We start from the raw sequence: 22,412 nt of genomic DNA, 5'->3' as shown, positions 1-22,412 counted from the left end.
ACAAGTGAAATGTTGGTATAGGGACAAAGTGGAGTCGCAATTCAACGGCTCAGTCACAAGACGTATGTGGCAGGGTTTACAGGCAATTATGGACTACAAAAATAAAGAAAACCAGCCACTTCACGGACACCGATGTATTGCTTCCAGACAAACTAAACACCTTCTTTGCCCACTTTCAGGACAATACAGTGCCACCAACATGGACCGCTAACAAGGCCCCCCCTCTCCTTCTCTGTGGCTGACATGAGTAAGACATTTAAAAGTGTTAACCCTCGCAAGGCTGCTGGCCGAGACGGCACCCCTCTTGCCGCGTCCTCAGAGCATGCGCAGGCAAGCTGGCTGGTGTGTTTACGGACATATTCAATCACTCCGTATCTCAGTTTGCTGTCCCTGCTTCAGGATGGCCACCATTGTTCCTCTACCCAAGAAGACAAGGATAACTGAACTAAATGACTGTCTCCCGTAGCACTCACTTCTGTCATCATGAAGTGCTTTGAGAGACTAGTCAAGGATCATATCACCTCCAACTTACCTGCCACCCTAGACCCACTTCAGTTTGCATAGCGCCTCGACAGGTCCACAGACAATGCAATCTCCATCACACTGCACACTGCCCTATCCCATCTGGACAAGAGGAATACCTACGTAAGAATGCTGTTCATTGACTACAGCTCAGCATTCAACACCAAGTTCCATCCAAGGTAATCATTGAGCTGGAGGTCCTAGGTATCAACCATGCCCTGTTAAATTGGGTCCTGGACCCCCCCCCCCACCATCTCTCACTCAACAAAACAAAGGAGATAATCGTGGACTTCAGGAAACAGCAGAGTAGTGGAGAAGGTGGAAAGTTTTAAGTTCCTCAGCGTACACTTCACAGACAAACTGAAATGGTCCACCCACACAGACAGTGTGGTGAAGAAGGCACAACAGATGGTGAGATCCGTACAGGTGCATCAAAGCTGGAACCGAGAGACTGAATAACAGCTTCTATCTCAAGGCTAAACAGCAATACATTTGCATTGTCACCTAAAACCCTGACAAACTCTTACAGGTGCACAATTGAGAGCATTCTGTCAGGCTGTATCACCGCCTGGTACGTCAACTGCACCACCCTCAACCGCAAGGCATTATAGATAGTGAATTGTTGAAAGTCACAGGGCTATGGTAAAGCTCATATTATTAAAGATGAAGTTTATGTATAACTCTGACACTTGATAATTGCCACGACATGTCACACTTTGTTTTGGGTGGAATTCAAATTTCCAATTGAGAGACTTCTTCATCAGTATGTTGTTAATAACCTCGAACTCATCAATTTCCATACAGGTTGAAAGGAGTTATGGAAGCACCATAATGAAGGCTTTGATGTTGAGATTGTATTATGTTCATATAATTTTTTCTCCAAATAGGTGCATCAACGGTGGCTGAATATGTTTCATATATACAGTTTGTATAAAGACTGGCCTAACATAAAGAGATGCAGGTTAAACTGTAGTACCAACACAAATGACCTAATTGCTAACTGGTATATTTTGTTATAAAGTACTTTCTCCAGTTTTTAAAGCAATAGTCAAGCCATACAAAATATATTTGGTCAACAGTGACTTAGCATTTGAATAATGTGTAATCAATGGCTTGACTGATTCATATGATAGACAATGTGTATCTTACACTACATGTCTCTCCCCACCCATCCTCTCCTCCTCCCCCAGGTATCCGTATGCTGGACCAACCCTTCATGACAGACATCATCGAGGCATCATCCATCAGCCATATGCCCCAGGTCATTGACATCTACAGTGCTAGTTGGGGTCCCACCGATGACGGCAAGACAGTAGACGGACCCAGAGAGCTCACTTTGCAAGCCATGGCTGATGGAGTCAACAAGGTGCACACACACACACATACACACACACACACACACACACACACACACACACACACACACACACACACACACACACACACACACACACACACACACACACACTGGGCTGACTGGAAATAGCAGGCTTATAGAGTACCTGTACTTGTCTTACTAGGGTAACGGTGTTCTTTGAAGAGGCATACGTTATATTAGACTCAAGACACAGAATAGGAAAAAGAACAGCCTTGCAGTTACACACTTTCACAGACACCCCTAGACACACACAGTTAGTTAGCATACTGCCAGTGGCAATTAGCTGCTTGATGATTCACAATACCATGCAGGGGGGTGGTCTGATCTGCTCTGACCCTATCTCATCCAGTGTTGTTGAGGAGGTACAAATTGTGCTCTAAGCATGGCTAAGATAAACACAACTAATCAAGCAGTATTCCACTCAGCCTCTCTCATGCTAATGATCACGTATGTAAACCATTACGTAGGCTAGGCACAATGCACGTTGTACAACCACAAAAATAGTACTTTCTTTTCCACCGACCTAAAATGAGAATAATTCAATTAGATTTTTTTCCATTAAACAGCCATTCATGTTTTTTGTTATTCTCTTCAACAGCTGGGGAACACTTGTCACCCCCGCCCCGGTACAATCACTTCACTCTAAACAAGACACTTACTTTGCATCTTGAGCGAGGTGGCTTCGTTTTGCATATTGACATGGATAATGGAAATAAATAATATGGATGGAATATTCTGGAAGCGGTACTAGATACATAAGAGTGCTTCATTTGGGGAGCGCTGGAGACAATAGCCGTGCACATATGTAATCTCACTGTATTTCAAACTTTGCAATTCGTAACATTTGTTACATACAGTTGAAGTTGGAAGATTACATACACCTTAGCCAAATACATTTAAACTGAGTTTTTTTTAAATACAATTCCTGACATTTAATCCCAGTAAAAATGCCCTGTCTTAGGTCAGTTAGGATCAGCACTTTATTTTAAGAATGTGACGTATCAGAATAATAGTAAAGAGAATGATTTTTTCAGCTTTTATTTCATTCATGACATTCCCAGTGGGTCAGAAATTTACATACACTCTAATTGTATGTAAACTTCTGACCCACTGGGAATGGGATGGGATAAAAGCTGAATGGGTCAAACGTTTCAGGTGACCTTCCACAAGCTTCCCACAATAAATTGGGTGAATTTTGGCCCATTCCTCCTGACAGAGCTGGTGTAACTGAGTCAGGTTTGTAGGCAGAGTTTGCTCGCACAAGTTTTTTCAGTTCTGTCCACAAATGCTCTATAGGATTGAAGTCAGGGCTTTGTGATGGCCACTACAACACCAATACCTTGACTTTGTTGTCTTTAAGCCATTTTGCCACAACTTTGGAAGTATGCTTGGGGTCATTGTCTATTTGGGAGACCCATTTACGACCAAGCTTTAACTTCCTCTATTGAGATGTTGCTTCAATATATCCACATTATTTTCAACCCGCATGATGCCATCTATTTTGTGAAGTGCACCAGTCCCTAATGCAGCAAAGCTTCCCCACAACATGATGCTGCCACCCCTGTGCTTCACGGTTGGGATGGTCTTCTTCGGTTTGCAAGCTCCCCCTTTTTGCTCCAAACATAACGATGGTCATTATGGCCAAACTGTTCTGTTTTTGTTTCATGAGACCAAAGGACATTTCTCTAAAACGTATGATCTTTGTCACCACCGTAGTCTGGCTTTTTTATGGCGGTTTTGGAGCAGTGGCTTCTTTCTTGCTGAGCGGCCTTTCAGGTTATGTCAATATAGGACTCATTTTTACTGTGGATATAGATACCTTTGTACCTGTTTCCTCCAGCATCCTCACGGTTCTTTGCTATTGTTCTGGGAGACAGAACGCGTCTCCTTCCTGATCGGTTTGACAGCTGCGTGGTCCCATGGTGTTTATACTTGCATACTATTGTTTGTACAGATGAACGTGGTACCTTCAGGCATTTTGAAATTGCTCGCAATGATGAAGCAGGCTTGTGGAGGTCTACAATTTGTTTTCTGAGGTCTTGGTTGATTTATTTTGATTTTCCCAGGATTTCAAGCAAAGAGTCACTGAGTTTGAAGGTAGGCCTTGAAATAGTTTTATTAATCTGTATTTTACATTGTAACTGATTGCTTATAGAAAGAGAAGTAATAACACATGTTAAGAACAAATTATTTTTTTACGATGACTGTCTACTGGGGAACAGTGGGTTAACAGCCTTGTTCATGGGCAGAACAACATATTTTTACCTTGTCAGCTCAGTGATTTGAGTTACTGGCCCAACGATCTAACCACTAGTCTACCTACTGCCCCAGCACTACTACCAATGTACTGCTATCACTACAGATGTTGGATCTTAATTTGAGCCAGTTTGCTACATTAGGAAAATAAACCTGCAGCAACTGTAAATGTGAATTGTTATCTAGATTATAATTAATTATTTTTTTGTAGGTGTTGATACATTTTTCGTAAATAAAAATCAAGTCTGAAATGTATAAGTGGAAATTACAAACTTCAGAAGCCTTTTTAAACCTCATATACACTATACGTTTTATATTTCCTGCATTGCAGGAAAGTTCTCCTACAACAGGGTGATAAAATTAAGATCTACATCTGTACCACTTCCACTGCTTCTACCCCTATAACACATCCTGAAGCCAGTTGATGTGTTGTCTTGTAGGGCCGAGGAGGGAAAGGCAGTATCTACGTATGGGCCTCTGGAGACGGTGGTAGCTATGATGACTGTAACTGCGATGGTTACGCCTCCAGCATGTGGACCATCTCCATCAACTCAGCCATCAACGACGGCCGCACGGCCTTGTATGACGAGAGCTGCTCCTCCACCCTCGCATCCACCTTCAGCAACGGACGCAAGAGGAACCCTGAGGCTGGCGTGGTGAGTGTGTGAGAAGGGGTGTGAAAAAAAAAAAGAGAGAGAGGGGGTGGTTGACCAAGTTCATCTCATTGTTATCCTCAGGCTGAGTACTTTGAGTACACTGAGTGCATATATCTGCCATCAGAGTAGAGGACTGGGACAATGACATAGCAGAGAGAGATGGACTATAACTTTCTGCTTGGTTGTTATATCTGCATTTATCTGGGGAATTATCTCCACGTGCAGAGTTATCACAAGACAATGTATGAATCATCTGTGCCATAGGGGGCGGAAGGGAGGGAGAGAGGGATGAGATAGGCCCTAAATTGACACATCACTATGGCAAACTATTTGACATTGGTTACTGATCAAAACCTTGACAAAGTACAAGCTCTGTCTCCCTGTTGAGGAAAGGCTGTGGAACCACAGCACCACAGCAGAACCCAAGACAGAGCTCCATTTCCTGACACAATGTAAAAAATATAGAGAGAATGCAATTTCCACAAATTTGAAAGACTTACTAAAGGATTCAAAGACCTCTCTGATGAGAATAGTTTACGCGTCCTGTTGAGGGAGGACGCAGAGAGCTGTTGGTTGGCAAAGCACTACATTGCTACCTGCCATAAAATGAGGGACAGTGTCTGACAGACCAACCAACCTGCACATGTCCTCTATGTTATTGTTACTGCTCAATGTATGGTTATTTTGACCCTTGATTATTGTTGTTACTGATTGTCAATGGGACAATCTTGATTATTACGATTTTAATTATGTTAATATTGTAAATGTTTCACTTAATCTCCAAAGTACGCTTTGGCAATACAGTGGCTTGAGAAAGGATTCACCCCCCTTGAAATTTTTCCTATTTTGTTGCTTTACAAACTGGAATTAAAATGTTTTTGGGGGTGTTTGTATCATTTGATTTACACAACATGCCTACCACTTTGAAGATGCGAAATATTATTTATTGTGAAACAAACAAGAAATAAGACAACAAAACAGAAAACCTGAGCGTGCATAACTATTCACTCCCCCCAAGGTCAACACTTTGTAGAGCTACATTTTGCAGCAATATCAGCTGAAAGTCTCTTGGGATGTCTCTATAAGCTTGTCAAATCTAGCCACTGGGATATTTGCCCATTCTTCAAGGCAAAACTGCTCCAGCTCCTTCAAGGTAGATGGGTTCCGCTGGTGTACAGCAATCTTTAAGTCATACCACAGATTCTCAATTGGATTGAGGTCTGGTCTTTGGCTAGGCCATTCCAAGACATTTAAATGTTTCCCCTTAAACCACTTGTGTTGCTTTAGCATTATGCTTAGGGTCATTGTCTTGCTGGAAGGTGAACCTCCATCCCAGTCTCAAATCTCTGGAAGACTGAAACAGGTTTCCCTCAGGAGGCTTCCTGTATTTAGCGTCATCCATCATTCCTTCAAATCTGACCTGTTTCCCAGTCTCTGCCAATGAAAAACATCCCCACAGCATGATGCTTGCCACCACCCTGATGATGTTCTCTTATTTCAGACATAGTGTTTTCCTTGATGGCCAAAAAGCTCAATATTTGTATCATCTGACCAGAGTAGCTTCTTGTTTTGGGAGTCTTCCATATTCCTTTTGGTGAACACCAAATGTGTTTGCTAATTTATTTCTTTAAGCAATGGCTTTTTTCTGGCCACTCTTCCGTAAATCCCAGCTCTGTGGCGTGGAAGGCTTAAAGTGGTCCTATGGAGCTTTGCAGCTCTTTCAGGGTTATCTTTGGTCTCTTTGTTGCCTCTCTGATTAATTCCCTCCTTGCCTGGTCCGTGGGTTTTGGTGGCCGGCCCTCTCATGTGTGGTGCAATATTCTTTTAAAAAATGTAATAATGGATTTAATGGTGCTCAGTGGGATTTTTTTATAACCCAATCCTGATCTGTACTTCTCCACAACTTTGTCCCTGACCTGTTTGGAGAGCTCCTTGGTCTTCATGGTGCCACTTGCTTGGTGTTTATACACCTGTCATCAATGGGTGTGGCTGAAGTTGTTGAATCCACTAATTTGAAGGAGTGTCCACACGCTTTCGTATATATAGTGTATATGAGAACCGTATTTGTCAGCACTGTTTGTGTTTTGACTTGCACCAGAAAGCCAATGATGGTTGAGAGAGCCAAGGATTCCCTCATGGGCTTCTTCCTCTCTTACTAATTGGATAAGATCTCTGATTATCTGGAATTAAACTACACATCTGAATCAAATGTTTACTGAATAATTTGCATTCTTGAAGTATATTCTTCTCCATCTCCTCTCCTCTCCTCTCCTCTCCTCTCCTCTCCTCTACTCTCCTCTCCTCTCCTCTCCTCTCCTCTCCTCTCCTCTCCTCTTGTTGAATGTTGTTAGCTCACTGATATGACTACAGTCTTCGTCTTCCATCGTTGTGTTATGGTAGGCCACCACGGACCTGTATGGAAACTGCACCCTGCGCCACTCTGGAACATCAGCAGCAGCTCCTGAAGCAGCCGGAGTGTTTGCCTTGGCGTTAGAGGCCAAGTATGCACGCACGCACACACACACACACACACACACACACACACACACACACACACACACACACACACACACACACACACACACACACACACACACACACACCTTATCTGCCTTCCTCATCATTTGCCCCCCACGCCCATGGACTAATGCTGCCGCTTAAATATTTATACAGTCATTACCGGTCAGTGTCTGAAAAACTTACACAGAATATGGCTTTGCTGTTCTCACTATATTAACATGGATGAGATGTTTTGAATAAATGCAGCTCCACAGTGACTGATACCATGAATGTCTCATTACAAACTACCTATTCCTTTCTCTGTCTTTCTCTCCCAGAGTTAAATTCAAGTTCAAATTTCTCTATCTCTCGCTTTCTCTCTCTCTCCTCATCAGGGACTTTCTTCTTCTTATCTCCCTCAATTGCCCTCCTCCTCTTCAGACCACTTCATATCTTCTCTCTTCATTGAATCACTTATTTACCAAACCTGCCATTAGGCCCACAGACTTACGCCATGAAAAAAAGTGTTGTCTCGCCCAGTTTTTACTCTGTGTTCGTGCCAGGCATACAAATAATGTTTGGCCTGCCTGGTGTTCTTTATACCTCATTACATGGCAGAAAAATAAAACATTTTATATTGAAGACTGCGCTCAAAGCGCACATTCATATTTTATTAATTACCGAAAGGCACATATACATGAAACAGAGCGACTCATCACTAGCTGGTGATGTAAGATGCTGGAGTGTTCTCCCAGCAATTCCATCCGAGACGCGTAAGTCACGTTGTTGACAAGTAAACCAGAGGAATACCTCAGCCCAGTTCTACGATGATAAAATCCAGAATGGTAATGCATAGTTTTGTTTTGGGGTTCTATTATGTTCAACAAAGATTAGCACTATGTCAATAGCGATAATTTGACATTTCAAACATCATGAATTCATAGCCGATGTGAAAACTTTTAATTTCGTCCTTATGGTCTCAAAAATTTAAAACTTATACTAGGGAAGGCAATTGGCACATTTGATCTGAACAATATAATACAATATATTTGACTTGATAGTTACTGTAGACACTGTGGGAGCATGTAGGGTGGAGTCCTGCCACTGACCATAGCTAGGCCAGGCTCCAGGGTACGGTGTCTCCAGGATACAGGGATAAGGTCCTAAAACAATATAAATGTAGAATGTTCAGAATATACTATCTTAAGTACATGAAGCAACAGAATTTTTAGAAAGGTTTCACCTACTCTCCCAATAATTTTCAATCCTTTTAATTCCTGTCTTTTTTACATACACTCTTAAAAATAAAGGTTTTAAGTTAGAACCATATGAGTTTTCTGGCTCCACAAAGAACCTCATGTGGGCCAGTTCTTCCAAGAACATTTCTTAATAAAGCAAATCGGAGGAAAACGCTACCGAAGTTTTATCAACACATCGTCTGCGCTACTCACTCATCAAGAATTCTTGACCTTTGCTACATCAGGAAATGTATAGACAATGGTGTTCTCACTGTGACAATTAGAACTCACCCAAACCAGAAAATGTGGTTAGATAGCAGCATTCGTGCAAACCCCCGAACTTAACCATGGCAAGGTGACTGGGAAGATGGACAAGCACAAACAATCCAGCTATGCCCTTCATAAGGCAATAAAACAGGCTAAACATCAAAGTAGAGCTGCAATCCAGAGGTTCAGAATCCAGACAATCATGGATTATAAAGGGAAAACAAGCTGAATAGCGGACACCAATGACTTGCTCGCGGACAAGCTAAACACCTTCTTCACCCGCTTCAAGGAAAACACAGTGCTGCCTAGGCGGGCAAACAGCGTTCACAAGGACTGTGAGCTCTCGTTCTCCATGGTCGAAGTGAGTAAGAAATTTAAGCGTGTTAACCCTCACAAAGCTGTCGGCCCAGACGGCATCCCAGGCTGTATCCTCAGAGCATGTGCAGAGTGTGTACTGACATATTCAATCTATACCTATCACAATTTGTTGTCCACACTTGCTTCAAGATGTCCACCATTGTTCAGGTACCCAATAAAGTAAAGGTAACTAATCTAAATGTGCTCAGCCACCTCCTGTACTCCCTGTTCACATAACAGTGGTAGTCCTGATTACCAACACCGATGAGACAGCCTACAGGGAGGAGGTGAGGGCCCTAGCGGAGTGGTGCCAAGAAAATAATCTCTTCTCAATGTCAACAAAATGAAGGAGCAGAATGTGAACTTCAGTAGACAGCAGATGGAGCACACTCCCATCCGAATTGATGGGAGACTGAAAAGCTTCAAGTTCCTCGGCATGCACATCACTGACAAATTGAAATGGTCCATCCAAGTGTGGTGAAGAAAAGGCATCAGCGCCTCATCAACCTCAGGAGGTTGAATGAATTCAGCTTGGTCTCTAAGACCCTCATTTACTTCTACAGATGCAACATTGAGAGCATCCTGCTGGGCTGCATCACTGCCTGGTACGGCAACTGCACCATCCGAAATCGCAGGGCTCTCCAGTGGGTGGTGTGTTCAGCCCAACACATTACTGGGTGCAGACTGTCTTACCTCCACTACATCAACCGCTGTCACAGGAAGGCCAAGAAGATCATCAAGGACCTCTGCCACTTGAGACACGTTCTGTTCACCCCGCTACCATCTAGAATGCAAAGAGAGTACAGGTGTATCAATGCTGGGATAGAGAGACTGAAAAACAACTTCTATCTCCAGGCCATCAGACTGTTAAATAATCATCACTAGTCTCCACCCAGTAGACTGCCCTGAACATTAGTCACTGTTACTAGCCGGCTATCACCTGGTACTCAACCCTGCATGTTAGAGACTGCTGCCCTATGTACATAGTCATTGAACACTGTTCACTATAATTATGTTTACATATTGTTTTACCCACTTCATACAGTGCCGTCGGAAACTATTTGGACCCCTTGCCATTACCCCCTTAATGACAAAGCAAAAACAGGTGTTTAGAGAAAAAAATTCTAATCTGAAATTTCACATTTAAATACAGTGGGGGCAAAAAAGTATTTAGTCAGCCACCAATTGTGCAAGTTCTCCCACTTAAAAAGATGTGCGGTTTTGTCACACAACACAATGCCACAGACGTCTCAATATTTGAGGGAGCGTGCAATTGACATGCTGACTGCAGGAATGTCCACCAGAGCTGTTGCCGGAGAATTTAATGTTTGTCTACCATAAGCCGCCTCCAACATTTTTTAAAGGAATTTGTCAGTACGTCCAACCGGACTCACAATCGCAGACCACGCATAATTACGCCAGCCCGGCTTCTTCACCTGTGGGATCGTTTGAGACCAGCCACCCTGACAGCTGATGAAACTTTGGGTTTGCACAACCGAAGAATTTCTGCACTAACTGTCAGAAACCGTCTCAGGGAAGCTCATCTGCTTGCTCATCGTCTTTACCAGGGTCTTGACCTGACTGCAGTTCGGTGTCGAAACCGACTTCAGTGGGAAAATGCTCACCTTCGATGGCCTCTGGCACGCTGGAGAAGTGTGCTCTTCCTAGATGAATCCTGGTTTCAACTGTACCGGGCAGATGGCAGACAGCGTGTATAGCGTCATGAGTGGTTTGCTGATGTCAATGTTGTGAATAGAGTGCCCCTTTGTGGCGGTAAGGTTATGGTATGGGCAGGCATAAAATATGGACAATGAACACAATTGCATTTTTTTAATGGCAATTTGAATGCACAGAGATTCCGTGATGAGATACTGAGGCCCATCAGCTCATGTTTCAGCCTTATAATGCATGGCCCATTGTCACAAGGATCTGTACACAATTGCTGGAAGCTGAAAATGTTCCAGTTCTTCCGTGGCCTGCATACTCACCAGACATGTCACCCATTGAGCACATTTGGGATGCTCTGGATCAACATGCACGACAGCAAGTTCCAGTTTCCGCCAATGTACAGCAATTTCGCACAGCCATTGAGGAGGAGTGGGAAAACATTCCAAAGGACACAATCAACAGCCTGATCAACTCTGCAAAGGAGATGTACCAAGCTGCATGAGGCTAATGGTGGTCACACCAGATAGTGACTGGTTTTCTGAACCACACCCCTACGTTTTTTTAAGGTATCTATGACCACCAGATCCATATGTGTATTCCCAGTCATGTGAAATCCATAGAATAGGGCCTAATCTATTTGACTGATTTCCTTATATGAACTGTAAAATAATTGAAATTGTTGCATGTTTTGTTTATATTTGTGACTCCCCTCCTCGATTCGTTCTTATGTAGCAAAAAAAAAGTAGTCAAGAGCTAGAAATTGGTATATCATAAACTGCAGTTGAGGAAAAATGGGAAAGTAATTATGTTTTCCGAAAATTGCCCCTTGAATGTTTTGGTACACCTACTGGAGAGCTCTTCTTTGTCTACACCCTTTCAGCGTCGTTCTTATCTTGTTAAACCTTAGCCCCGTCCATCTCTTTAAAGATTCACATGTGAGGCCTTGTGCTAATCTGATTGAGTAGTGTAGTAAACAATCAAAGATTTCAAGACTAAACGTGGTAAAACTAGTAGCCTATAATAAGGAAATACTCCAGGTAAATGCACCCAGATCTAGTCCTTGGCTTATATCCTAGTCTGACTTTGGTGCAGGTCATGTTTTCTTCACATTACCGTCTCTGGTAAACACACACTGCAGTGCATTCGGAAAGTATTCAGACCCCTTTCCTTATTCCACATTTTGTTACATTACAGCCTTTTTCTAAAATTGATTAAATATTTTGTTTTACCTCATCAATCTACGCACAGTACCCCATAATGACAAAGCAAAAACAGGATTTTAGAAAGTATTACATGGAAGACCAATAATTGTCCGTAATCACCGCCAGACACACCTGGCTAACTTGATGGGTCATGTAAACATCTGAGACATGCAGCAAGCTATTTTAACAATGAACCATAATCCCAACCCATAAGGTCACGTTAGCTAGCCAGCCAGCTTTAGCTAGCTAACAGTATGCTTTAACTTGAAGTATTTTGTTTAGACATGTAGCTAGATAAGCAATGAACCATAATCCTAACCTATAGAGTATAGCAATACAGACCGATTGTTACAGCTAGCAAAAGCTAACCAACTAGATTCAATTTGCGTTAGCTAACTAACATTAGGCTATAACTAGCAATGCTAATGGCTCTGAGATATGAATAATATTACTACACAGATCATACATTAAATGTTAGATAGAGAGCGAGTCAGCTAACATTAGCGAGCTATCTAACAGTGCGCTTTAACTTGCAAAGAAAATGACTTTATGACAAAATTATAAACTTATACAATTTGAACTCTTCATGGAAGACTGCAAACCCTTTCATTAAATAAGACGCCCTGTCTAATTTCTGTTTTGTTTGTACAGATTGCTAGGCCCATAGTGTCAAGTCACTCTGGTTCACACTGACCGAGTGCAATGCTGTAAGACTGATCACATTTTTCTTCCTCTCTGTCACAAATGCCATGGTTGCAAATGCCATGGTTGCCCTTAGTTTGAAGATGTAATCCAAATACAAGTGTTTTATACAACTGCCTTCTGTGTTCCCTTTTTGACTCCCTACGCATTTGCAATCAAATGCCAGAATTGTATTAATCACCTTATCTATAAACAGAAGATATTACATGGCAGAACAACCCAAACTCATCTCTCGGCATGGCCAGCCCATTCATTATCTCATCTAATCATAGCTTGCGGGAAGGTCCCTGGCTTTGTCCATGGCTGCAATAACTAGGCTCGTAATTTAACAATTTTATTTGTACTTACATATGGCATACAAGTTTATTATTCAGGCACATTAACGTTCAAATGCCTCTCCTGTGAAGTAGTGACATATGTGTAACGGCCGTTAAAAGAACTGGACCAAGGTGCAGCAAGGTGAGCGTACATACTTTTAATAGTAGATGTCTCCAACAAAACGTGACCCTTAAGGCTATGTGCCCTCGAACAAAGTCAACTTTCCACAAACACAGGTGGTAAAAAGGGTACCTAAGTATGGTTCCCAAGCAGAGACAATGATAGACAGCTGTCCCTGATTGAGAACCATACCTGTCCAAAACATAGAAATAGAAAATCATAGAAACACAAAACATAGAATGCCCACCCCAACTCACGCCCTGACCAAACCAAAATAGAGACATAAAAATGCTCTCTAAGGTCAGGGAGTGACAATATGCGTAGTTTCCTGAAACAAGTCACATTTTTGTGCAGTGTATATGTGGTATTCTAAATCCATGAGTATGAATAGTGAGTATGTTATCGTATGTGTGTGTCTGTGCGTGTGTGTGTGTGTGTGTCTGTGCCAATGTTTGTGTTGCTTCACAGTCCCTGCTGTTCCATAAGGTGTTTTTTATCTGTTTTTTAATGGCTCTATGTAGTACTGTTTGCCTCCCATAGTCTGTTCTGGACTTTGAAGAGACCTCTTGTGGCATGTCTTGTGGGGTATGTATGTGTGCCAGTAGTTTAGACAGACAGCTTGGTGCATTCAACATGTCAATAACTCTCATAAATAAAAGTAGTGATGAAGTCAATCTCTCCTCCACTTTCAGCCAGGAGAGATTGACATGCATACTATTAATATTAGCTTTCTGTGTACATCCAAAGCCCAGCCGTGCTACCCTGTTCTGAGCCAATCGCAATTTTCCAAAGTCATTTTTTGTGGCACCTGACCACACGACTGAACAGTAGTCAAGGTGCGACAAAACTAAGGCCTGTAGAACCTGCCTTGTTGATAGTGTTGTTAATAAGAAGGCAGAGCATCGCTTTATTATAGACAGACTTCTCCCCATCTTAGCTACTACTGTATCAATAAGTTTGACCATGAGAGTTTACAATCTAGGGTTACTCCAAGCAGGTTAGTCATCTCAACTTGCTCAATTTCCACATTATTTCTTACAAGTTTTAGTTGAGGCTCAGGGTTTAGTGAGTGTTTTTTTCCAAATACAATGCTTTTATTTTTAGAAATATTTAGGGCTAACTTATTCCTTGCCACCCACTCTGAAACTAACTGCAGCTCTTTGTTGAGTGTTGCAGTCAGAGAGTAATAGGATACGGCATGTGTCAAAATTGATTGATTGCTGACCTTATGACCTGATGACATGTACAGAATATGTGCCCCCGCCCCGCCCCCCCCCCCCCCCCCCCCATGTTCGTGTGGTCATGTGTTAGAGGGTGTTTGAACTTTTGGGGCCCATGCCCCCCTCCACCCCCCAGTTTTATCTCCCTTATGGTTGTTATCTATGAAGCAGGAATGTCTGGGGCTATAGATAGCGCTGGGGCCTCAGCATTATAAATGTCCAGAACAAGGCTTGCGAAACCCAGAACCGTAAACCCTATTTTTTAAACATGGATTTTGCGATCAGTGGCAAAGCTGTGATGACTGTAGCCTCGGAGGCAGGACCGCGTCTGAAACATCGAGAAAGGGCAAAGTATACAGCCGCAATATACGATGCACCAAAAAAGCGGTTTTTAAACGTGTATAGAACCCAGATACCGCCCGCAACGGCGCTGAAAGATGAAGTGTTGATGTCTAACGGACAGCATTGGGGGCATCTGTTTGATTACTTGGCCTGTAGCGTGAAACTCTATACGTTAGCCGAAGGAGAAGAATATACCGACCAGAAATTAGGCGTGACTTATGATGTTGAAGACTGGACGGTTTTTCGACAGGTTTTGTGTCCCGAACTGAGCCGTATCACCAAGGGTTACAGCTTGTTCACAGGCTACGAGACCCGTTGGGAAGGTACCCCGGACACCTCAGGAAGAGTATTTCACAGAGTTAAATTACAACGTATAAATGGACGGCCTTGCGGGTGCGTGGAATTTTACGTCAGCACCGCGGAAATCCGAAACCAAAACATCAGGGCTGGCGGTTCGGACGGGGATTTCCGGCTTCGAATGCTTATACCCCTTAAAAGCTGGCCTTTAATGGAATTGCAAATGTTGGAGCTGTTGGACGCTCTGTTTGTACAGAGCCAAAAGCGCCAGAGCATTGTACGGATAAAGAAGTGCATAATATATACGAATCCTGAGGATTACGACTCAAAGCAACCCCAAGAAGATACAACGCCAGGAGAGGCAGCCCCCAAAGAAAGCGAGGTAAGCTGTGTTGTGAACCCCGCCCAGATACCCAGAGGGTTGGTTCAAGAATAAAAAGGCTGGTTCTTAAAACCTACAGTTCTTAACCTACGCATTGACCATGGATATTCCTAACGCATACCCGAACTCCGAAACAGCCTGGGCTCCCGACACTAAGGATTGTATGCCTCGCAGCCCTCCATTCTACTCCCCCCTGGCAAGACCCTCGACACCCCCTACCTGTACACAACCTGAGGACGTGTTTGATGGGGTGGTCAGTACTATTTTTGTTGACACAATCAAGGCCTCAGTAGCCGCGCTTTTAGACGTGGTGATTGGAGAATATATACGAGAAAAATGCATCGGTTGTGAGATTAATCACCCCAGCCAGCGAAGGCACCCCTGCCTATACGATCCCCCAAGATACTACTTCTTCAACAATTTTGAGGCGCTGGTGAAAATACTTTGGTCCCGCCGGTTTATACCATCGCTGGTCAGAGCCCTGGAGGCTATGGGCCTTGTGCCGTCTATCCCCAGAGTTTACGGGGTAACCGAAGCATTCCTACACGAGCTAAAGGAGGCAATTCACATACACCAGAAACTCAAAGAAATCCGACCTACCCTGGTGGAGGATAACAAATACAGGGAGGCTGTGGTGTCGGATGTGTTGGCTTTCTGGCTCAATAAACCCCAAGAGCCCGAGTGACATTTTTGTTATTTAGATGTAGAGCAATGGGTAACTATATGTATACGATGTTAGATAGAATAAATACATTTTTTCTTTTGAGAGAACTTACAAGTGTTATGCATCAAATTATTGAAAATAAAGTGAACAATGTCTCGTTCTACAAAACCCCCAATTCCGGGGCTAATGTAGAGCGTGTTTTGAAAATGGACCAAATCATGACTCATGTACGCCATGCTGGCGAGGTTCTACAATGGACACAAATGGTAACCCGGCTTGGTGGTGATTCTGAAGAACTAGAAACAACCTTGTCTAAGATTTTACTTTATTTGTTTGAAACACCCTTTAATTGTACCATGTTTCATATTTGTTGTTTATATACTTTTATAGCGGATGTGTCTGTTGTAAAAATTCAGCGAAACAAACCTGTTAATCTAACCCAAATATACAAGGTTTTAAATGATTCGATCATAGAGAAAGGGGGAGCATGTATCCTGCAACGAATTAGGGATTGTCTGTATACGTAATACCTAATGTTTTCATGAAAATAAAAATCCCAAAAATGAAATTGAAATGTTGTTGTTATTTGAAAGTGGCTCATTAACATTATTGTACCTCAGAGAGGCAAGAAGGATGGCAGAGCAGATTTTGAAAAACATTTATTATAATCCCTCTAACCCGGGGTCTTATGGTGGTAAGGAGCGTTTACAGCGCGCTTTAGCCGAAGAAACAGGTCACAGGTTAAGCGATGCTAAAGTCACTGAGTGGCTATCCGAACAAGATGCGCACACTCTACATAAACCCGTGAGAAAACATTTTCCTAGAAATAGAGTTTTTTCTACACACCCATTGTCCCAATTTCAGGCGGATCTATGTGACATGCAGGCCCTTGCAGATAAAAATGAAGGAAACCGCTACATGCTAACGGTCATAGATATTTTCTCTAAAATAGCTTTTGTCCGGGTCTTAAAGAATAAGAGCGGCGCTGAGGTGACCAGGGCATTTGCCTCTATCTTGAAGGAAGGAGGCGCCCCCAAGAAAGTGCAGACCGATGGCGGAAAATAATTTTTTAATAAGACCTTTCAGAAACTAATGAAAAAGCACAATATAGTACATTTTGCTACAGGATCGGATTTGAAAGCTTCTGTGGTTGAACGCTTTAACAGGACTCTGAAGGAGAGGATGTGGCGCTATTTTACAGCGCACAACACGCATAGATATATCGATATAGTTCAAGATTTAGTAATTGCGTATAACAATAGTTATCATAAAAGTATAAGGATGAAACCCTCCGAAGTCTTTAAAAATCTGTATGGTTTGCTCCCTCTTCGCCGTAAGAAAAAAATACATTTTAAATTTATTGTGGGGGACTTGGTTCGTATATCCAAGTTGAGGGGTGTTTTCGATAAAAAATACGTGCAAGGATACAGTGATGAGCTTTTCACGGTTACAGAATGTCTGCCGTGCATACCCCCGGTCTACATATTAAAAGATTATGACGGGGAACTTATAACGGGATCTTTTTATGAGCAGGAATTACAGAAGGTAACGGTTGGTAAAGACAAGGTGTTTCACGTAGATGAGATTCTAGATCAAAAGAGAGAGAAAGGTCAAAAATGGGTGCTGGTCCGCTGGAAAAACTGGCCGCTAAAATTCAACAGCTGGGTATTAGAGAAGGATGTAGTGGAGGCATCAGGGTTAATTTAAACCCCCATGCATGATAAAATACATCCTCATTCAGGTGTACACCGGAGGGCATAATGGAACACAGCGGCTTCTACCTGACTCTCCCCAGTAATGCGTCCGCACACATATATCGTAATAATCAGAGTTCTAATTATACAACCAATTTTCCAAAGCCTATAGAGTTATCAGAGGCCTGGGAAGTAGGGCTCAGCGAGATTACATACCCCCATAGCTGGTATAATATCAAAGATAAGGACCGGGAATTTTATTTCAAAAAGTTAACGGAACCTGCTAAATTTATTAAGGTTAAAAAAGGGTTCTATAGAACCGTCGAAAGGCTCGTCTCCGAGTTGAATGAACGGCTATCGCAGAACAGTATGGAAATATTCCTGATGTACAACCCTATACATAAAAGGGTACAAATCTCAGGAGATGCTTCCGGGGGATAAAGACCAGTGGTAATTTAGCCTACATGTTAGGGATGGGGCCCAATACATGGACGTATGTGAGAGATAAATTATTCCCATTCCCGCGGATATACATGCAGGATTTTACAACATATTTGTGTATACCGACATCATATCATATCAAAGGGTCGGAGACAGCTGTGTGCCACTCCTGAGAACGGTTCATATAGATGGAAAGGATGGGGACATCGTCACTGTCACCTACGACAAGCCACACTACGTACCTGTAAGCAAGAAATATATTGAAAACATTCTTGTTGAGCTTAAAACGGATCAGAACGAAAACATTGAATTTACTTATGGTAAAACGATTGTAAAACTCCACTTTAGACCCACCAAAACCTCTCTACATATATAATATTAGTATTATATATTTTATATACATAATACATCTAAATTAAAATTATGGAACACCGACATCTCGACCCTAACCGGTATGTCACATACTATGTGGATCAAGTGGGTAATGGGTTACCAGGATATTATGGATCGCCCACCATGTATGGTTCGGGGATCGGAGGGATATTTCGTAATCTCTTTGGGATGGTTTTACCGTTTATGAAGAGAGGCTTCAGCATAGCCAAACCGCATTTAAAATCAGCAGCAAAAAATATAGTAAGTGAGGTTGTCGCCAAGGGCGTCACCAGATGTCGAGAGTCAAGAAGGCTCGGGGTTGATGATGTTGTCTCGAAGACCGAAAAAGAGACCGCCCGGTATAAGGCGAAGACTTGAGCCTAAAAAACGGAGGTTAACGGTTAAAAGAAACTCAGTTAGTCAAAGACGGGGTAAAGTGAGGAGGTCTGGACCAAAAACGGTAAAAAGAATACTCGGAAGTATTTTCTAAAAGAACAAGCACCATGGCTCTTTTACACCGCATGTCCTCTGAAGCTATAAAAACAGAGCTCGATCTTTTCACGGCCCCCTTAACCCAACATTCAGTAGAGAGGTCCAGTTATGTGGAGACAGCCCCACTCTCTGCCATTACAGACAACGGCCCCATAGAGTTTTTCATACCAGGCCACGGTGACAACTATCTGGACCTCAACAACACCTTGGTGCATTTGCGTCTAAAAGTAACCAAAAGAGATGGTACTGATATTGCAAACGATGCCAAAGTGAGTCTCATTAATTACCCAGTGGCCACCATCTTCTCCCAAGTGGATGTGACTTTGGGGGAACGGCTAATCAGTCAAAGCAGTGCCACATACCCCTACCGTGCCATCATGGAATGCTTACTCAACTACTCTGAAGACACTCTCAAGACCCAATTCAGCGCAGGGCTTTTTAGCAAGGATACTGCAGGAGGCTCTATGGAATCGACAGACCCATCCACAGGTGCAAATAAAGGCCTGGCCGCCCGGGCTCGCTACTGTGCAGAATGTCGAGAGTTTCATCTGCTAGGCCCTATACACTCTGACATTTTCTTTCAAGAACGTTTACTCTTAAATGCGGTTGATTTAAGACTAAAATTAACCAGGGCCAAGGATGAGTTTTGCCTAATGTCTGCAACAGATGGGGACTTTAGCTTAAAAGTGTTGGGGGCCACGCTTTTTATTAAAAAAGTATCGGTTTCTCCGGCAGTTCGTCTGGGTCACTCACAGGCTTTGCTGAAAGGAAATGCCCTTTACCCTCTCCAAAGAATTACCATGAAAACCTTTAGCATACCTGTGGGCAGCAGAATCTGCAGTCAAGAAAACCTATTTCTAGGCCCTTTACCGCGATACGTAGTTATAGGTTTGGTTGATCACGCCTCCAATACGGGCAGCTTAAATAAAAAACCCTTTAATTTTCAACACTTCAATGCAGAGTATGTCACTCTGTGTCAGGACGGACGTCAGGTCCCTGCTAAGGCTTTCCAACCGCAATTTAATAACAACATATCTGTGCGAGAATTTTACAATCTATTCCTGGCTACCGGGAGGCATCTAAAAGATCTCTTTACCTATTGACAGAAATGATTTTGCCGAGGGTTACACAATGTATGCTTTCAATTTATCCCCAGATGATGACACCTCAGGAAATCTTTCTGTGGTGTCCCAAGGTAACCTCAGGCTGGAAATGCGTTTCCGTACACCTTTAGCCTGTACGGTTAGCATGATTGTTTATGCCTGCTCTGATTCAATCTTGGAGGTGAATAGCCGAAGACAGGTTTTAGTAGATTATTATTAAGGATCGTTGAGCAAAAGACATGAATACCCAAGAGTTGGAAGGGCTGATGAGCCGACTGATTGGAAAACAATTTTGCGGAGTGTTGGCTTGTGATGAATTACCTATGGAGAAATGGAAGGTGCGGCCTGCAATGTTTATTGTCAATACCCATCCTAAAAACATGCCGGGTGAACATTAGCTAGCTGTGACCTTAGAAGAGGAAGGAGGAATAAAAATCTCAACTTTTTTTGATTCCTATGGTTTCCCACCCGGTTTTTCACATTTCTCCAAATCTATTAAAGAATTTCTGACCAAAAATGGCTCAAAGATATACTACAATATCAAACAGGTGCAAGATACCCTTTCAACGACATGCGGTCAACACTGTGTATTCTACCTATGCCAAAGAGCCCGGGGAGTTTCTTTTGAAGATGTTATGTCTCTTTATAAGGATGATTTAAGAAGTAATGATAAAGTTGTAGCTTGTTTTGTTAGAAAATATCAAAAGTGTTCAAATGTGTATCCTCTAAGAACGTGTAATCAAGGCGTATGATCACGCCAAATGTTTCAAGAATGCCACAAATGTTAAATTGCTTATTTTTCAAATAAAATTTATTGAATTTAATCATAGTCATTCAAAAGTCATTCAAAAGGCTAACCACCCAGAGAGATCGGGATTAGGGAAAGGTCCAGAGGCGTTCAGGGGGGTAAATGGGTTATCGTCATTCATTCCATAAGGATGCAAGGGTTTTGGGGCATCTTTAGGGGTGCTGTATCTCGGTGACGGTTTGTGTTTTAAAGAGTGAATCTGTTGCCGAATCTTATAGTTGGGTACACCCGAGAGGGGATTGTTGAGGATGGCCAGGGCCTTAAGAAACTGAAGCCACCCTGGAGGTCTTCGGTCATCAGCCACCTTGTGGGCAGATGTGGTACTTTTAAGCAAGTCAAGTATATGTGAACCCTTGACAACAGCCCCCTGAAGGATAAACTCTCCTTTGTCATTCCAAGTAGCTGCCCCATTTGAGTCTTTTAGCTTGTTCATAATGTAGCTAACATTTTTCCTGTTACGTGCCGGAACATGGGTTAACAAGTCATGCATAACTTTATCTTCAACAGGCATTTGATCTTCAGATGGTAAGCTCGCAGGTACAGGCCTTACAGGGGCGTGGCTCTCGCGAGGCTCGTCATCTTTTAAAGGGTCCTGTAGGGAAATAGTTAAATGGCCTGTCTCTCTCTCCCCTTGTTTCACCAAGGACAAATACCTTTGCAAGAGGTTTGTGTATTTTTGGACCTTATCATAGGGGTTCAATCCTTTTGATTCAAAATATCCTTCATGGCCGTATCCAAATCATTTTCCGCTGTTTGTCTGATATTTTCGGGGGCCCCTGCATTTGTTTTTTTAAGTCTATCCAACTCTTGTTGTGGCACCAGATACATTTTATTGGCCATCACCCTATGTGTTCAACCACCACGTCGGGCTGCAATAAGGCTGGTGATGAAGGGCACGGCTATACTTAGTAAAGGTAGAATAAAACCGCCAGACTGTTGTATGCTATGTCGTTTCTTTTGAAGACTGACCCTTTTATTGGCAAAGAGCTTGATCGAGGTCTTTTGTCTCTTTAATTTTTTCAATTGTGTCAGGGTGAGTGGAATGCGTCCTTTGAGAAGATTCAAAGCAATCTCACATAGGGATAATATGAGATCTGAAGAACAGTGACCCAAGATGGCCTTCCGTTCATTAGATGTAGCCCCAACTAGGCTTCTCAAGAGGGGCAAGTTTCTTTTTAAACGCAGAGACATAGCGGCTACTTTTTTTTAGGAATGTACGCAGCCGGCCACTCCCACGGGAACAGACCGGTTCGTAGCCTCAGGTGTTCTGGAGTATTTGCTTTTAAATCCACGATTAAATAAGAAAATGGCGCTTGGGTTGCGTCCTCGTAGCTCTCCATAAAGTAGGATTTCCTTCCCGGGTACATCTGCTGAGCTAGAGTGTTAATTTGTAGTTTGTCTCTAGGATTTTTGA

At 42.7% G+C, this 22,412-nt stretch overlaps 1 protein-coding gene across 1 annotated transcript in view; it reads left to right on the top strand.

Moving 5' to 3' along the window:
- Positions 1-22,412, top strand: part of LOC115113227 (neuroendocrine convertase 2-like) — an 81,893-nt gene that overhangs the window by 37,630 nt on the left and 21,851 nt on the right. Inside the window, exons 8-10 of the mRNA XM_029640627.2 lie at positions 1,713-1,888; positions 4,597-4,812; positions 7,213-7,313. Of these exons, the coding sequence (XP_029496487.2) occupies positions 1,713-1,888; positions 4,597-4,812; positions 7,213-7,313 (493 nt within the window). The remainder of the gene's footprint in view (positions 1-1,712; positions 1,889-4,596; positions 4,813-7,212; positions 7,314-22,412) is intronic.

Source organism: Oncorhynchus nerka, linkage group LG28 (genome assembly GCF_034236695.1).
Source record: "Oncorhynchus nerka isolate Pitt River linkage group LG28, Oner_Uvic_2.0, whole genome shotgun sequence".
NCBI classification, from domain to species: Eukaryota; Metazoa; Chordata; class Actinopteri; order Salmoniformes; family Salmonidae; genus Oncorhynchus; species Oncorhynchus nerka.
The sequence above is the reverse complement of the archived record's forward strand: the minus strand, read 5'-3'. Positions and strand labels throughout refer to the sequence as shown.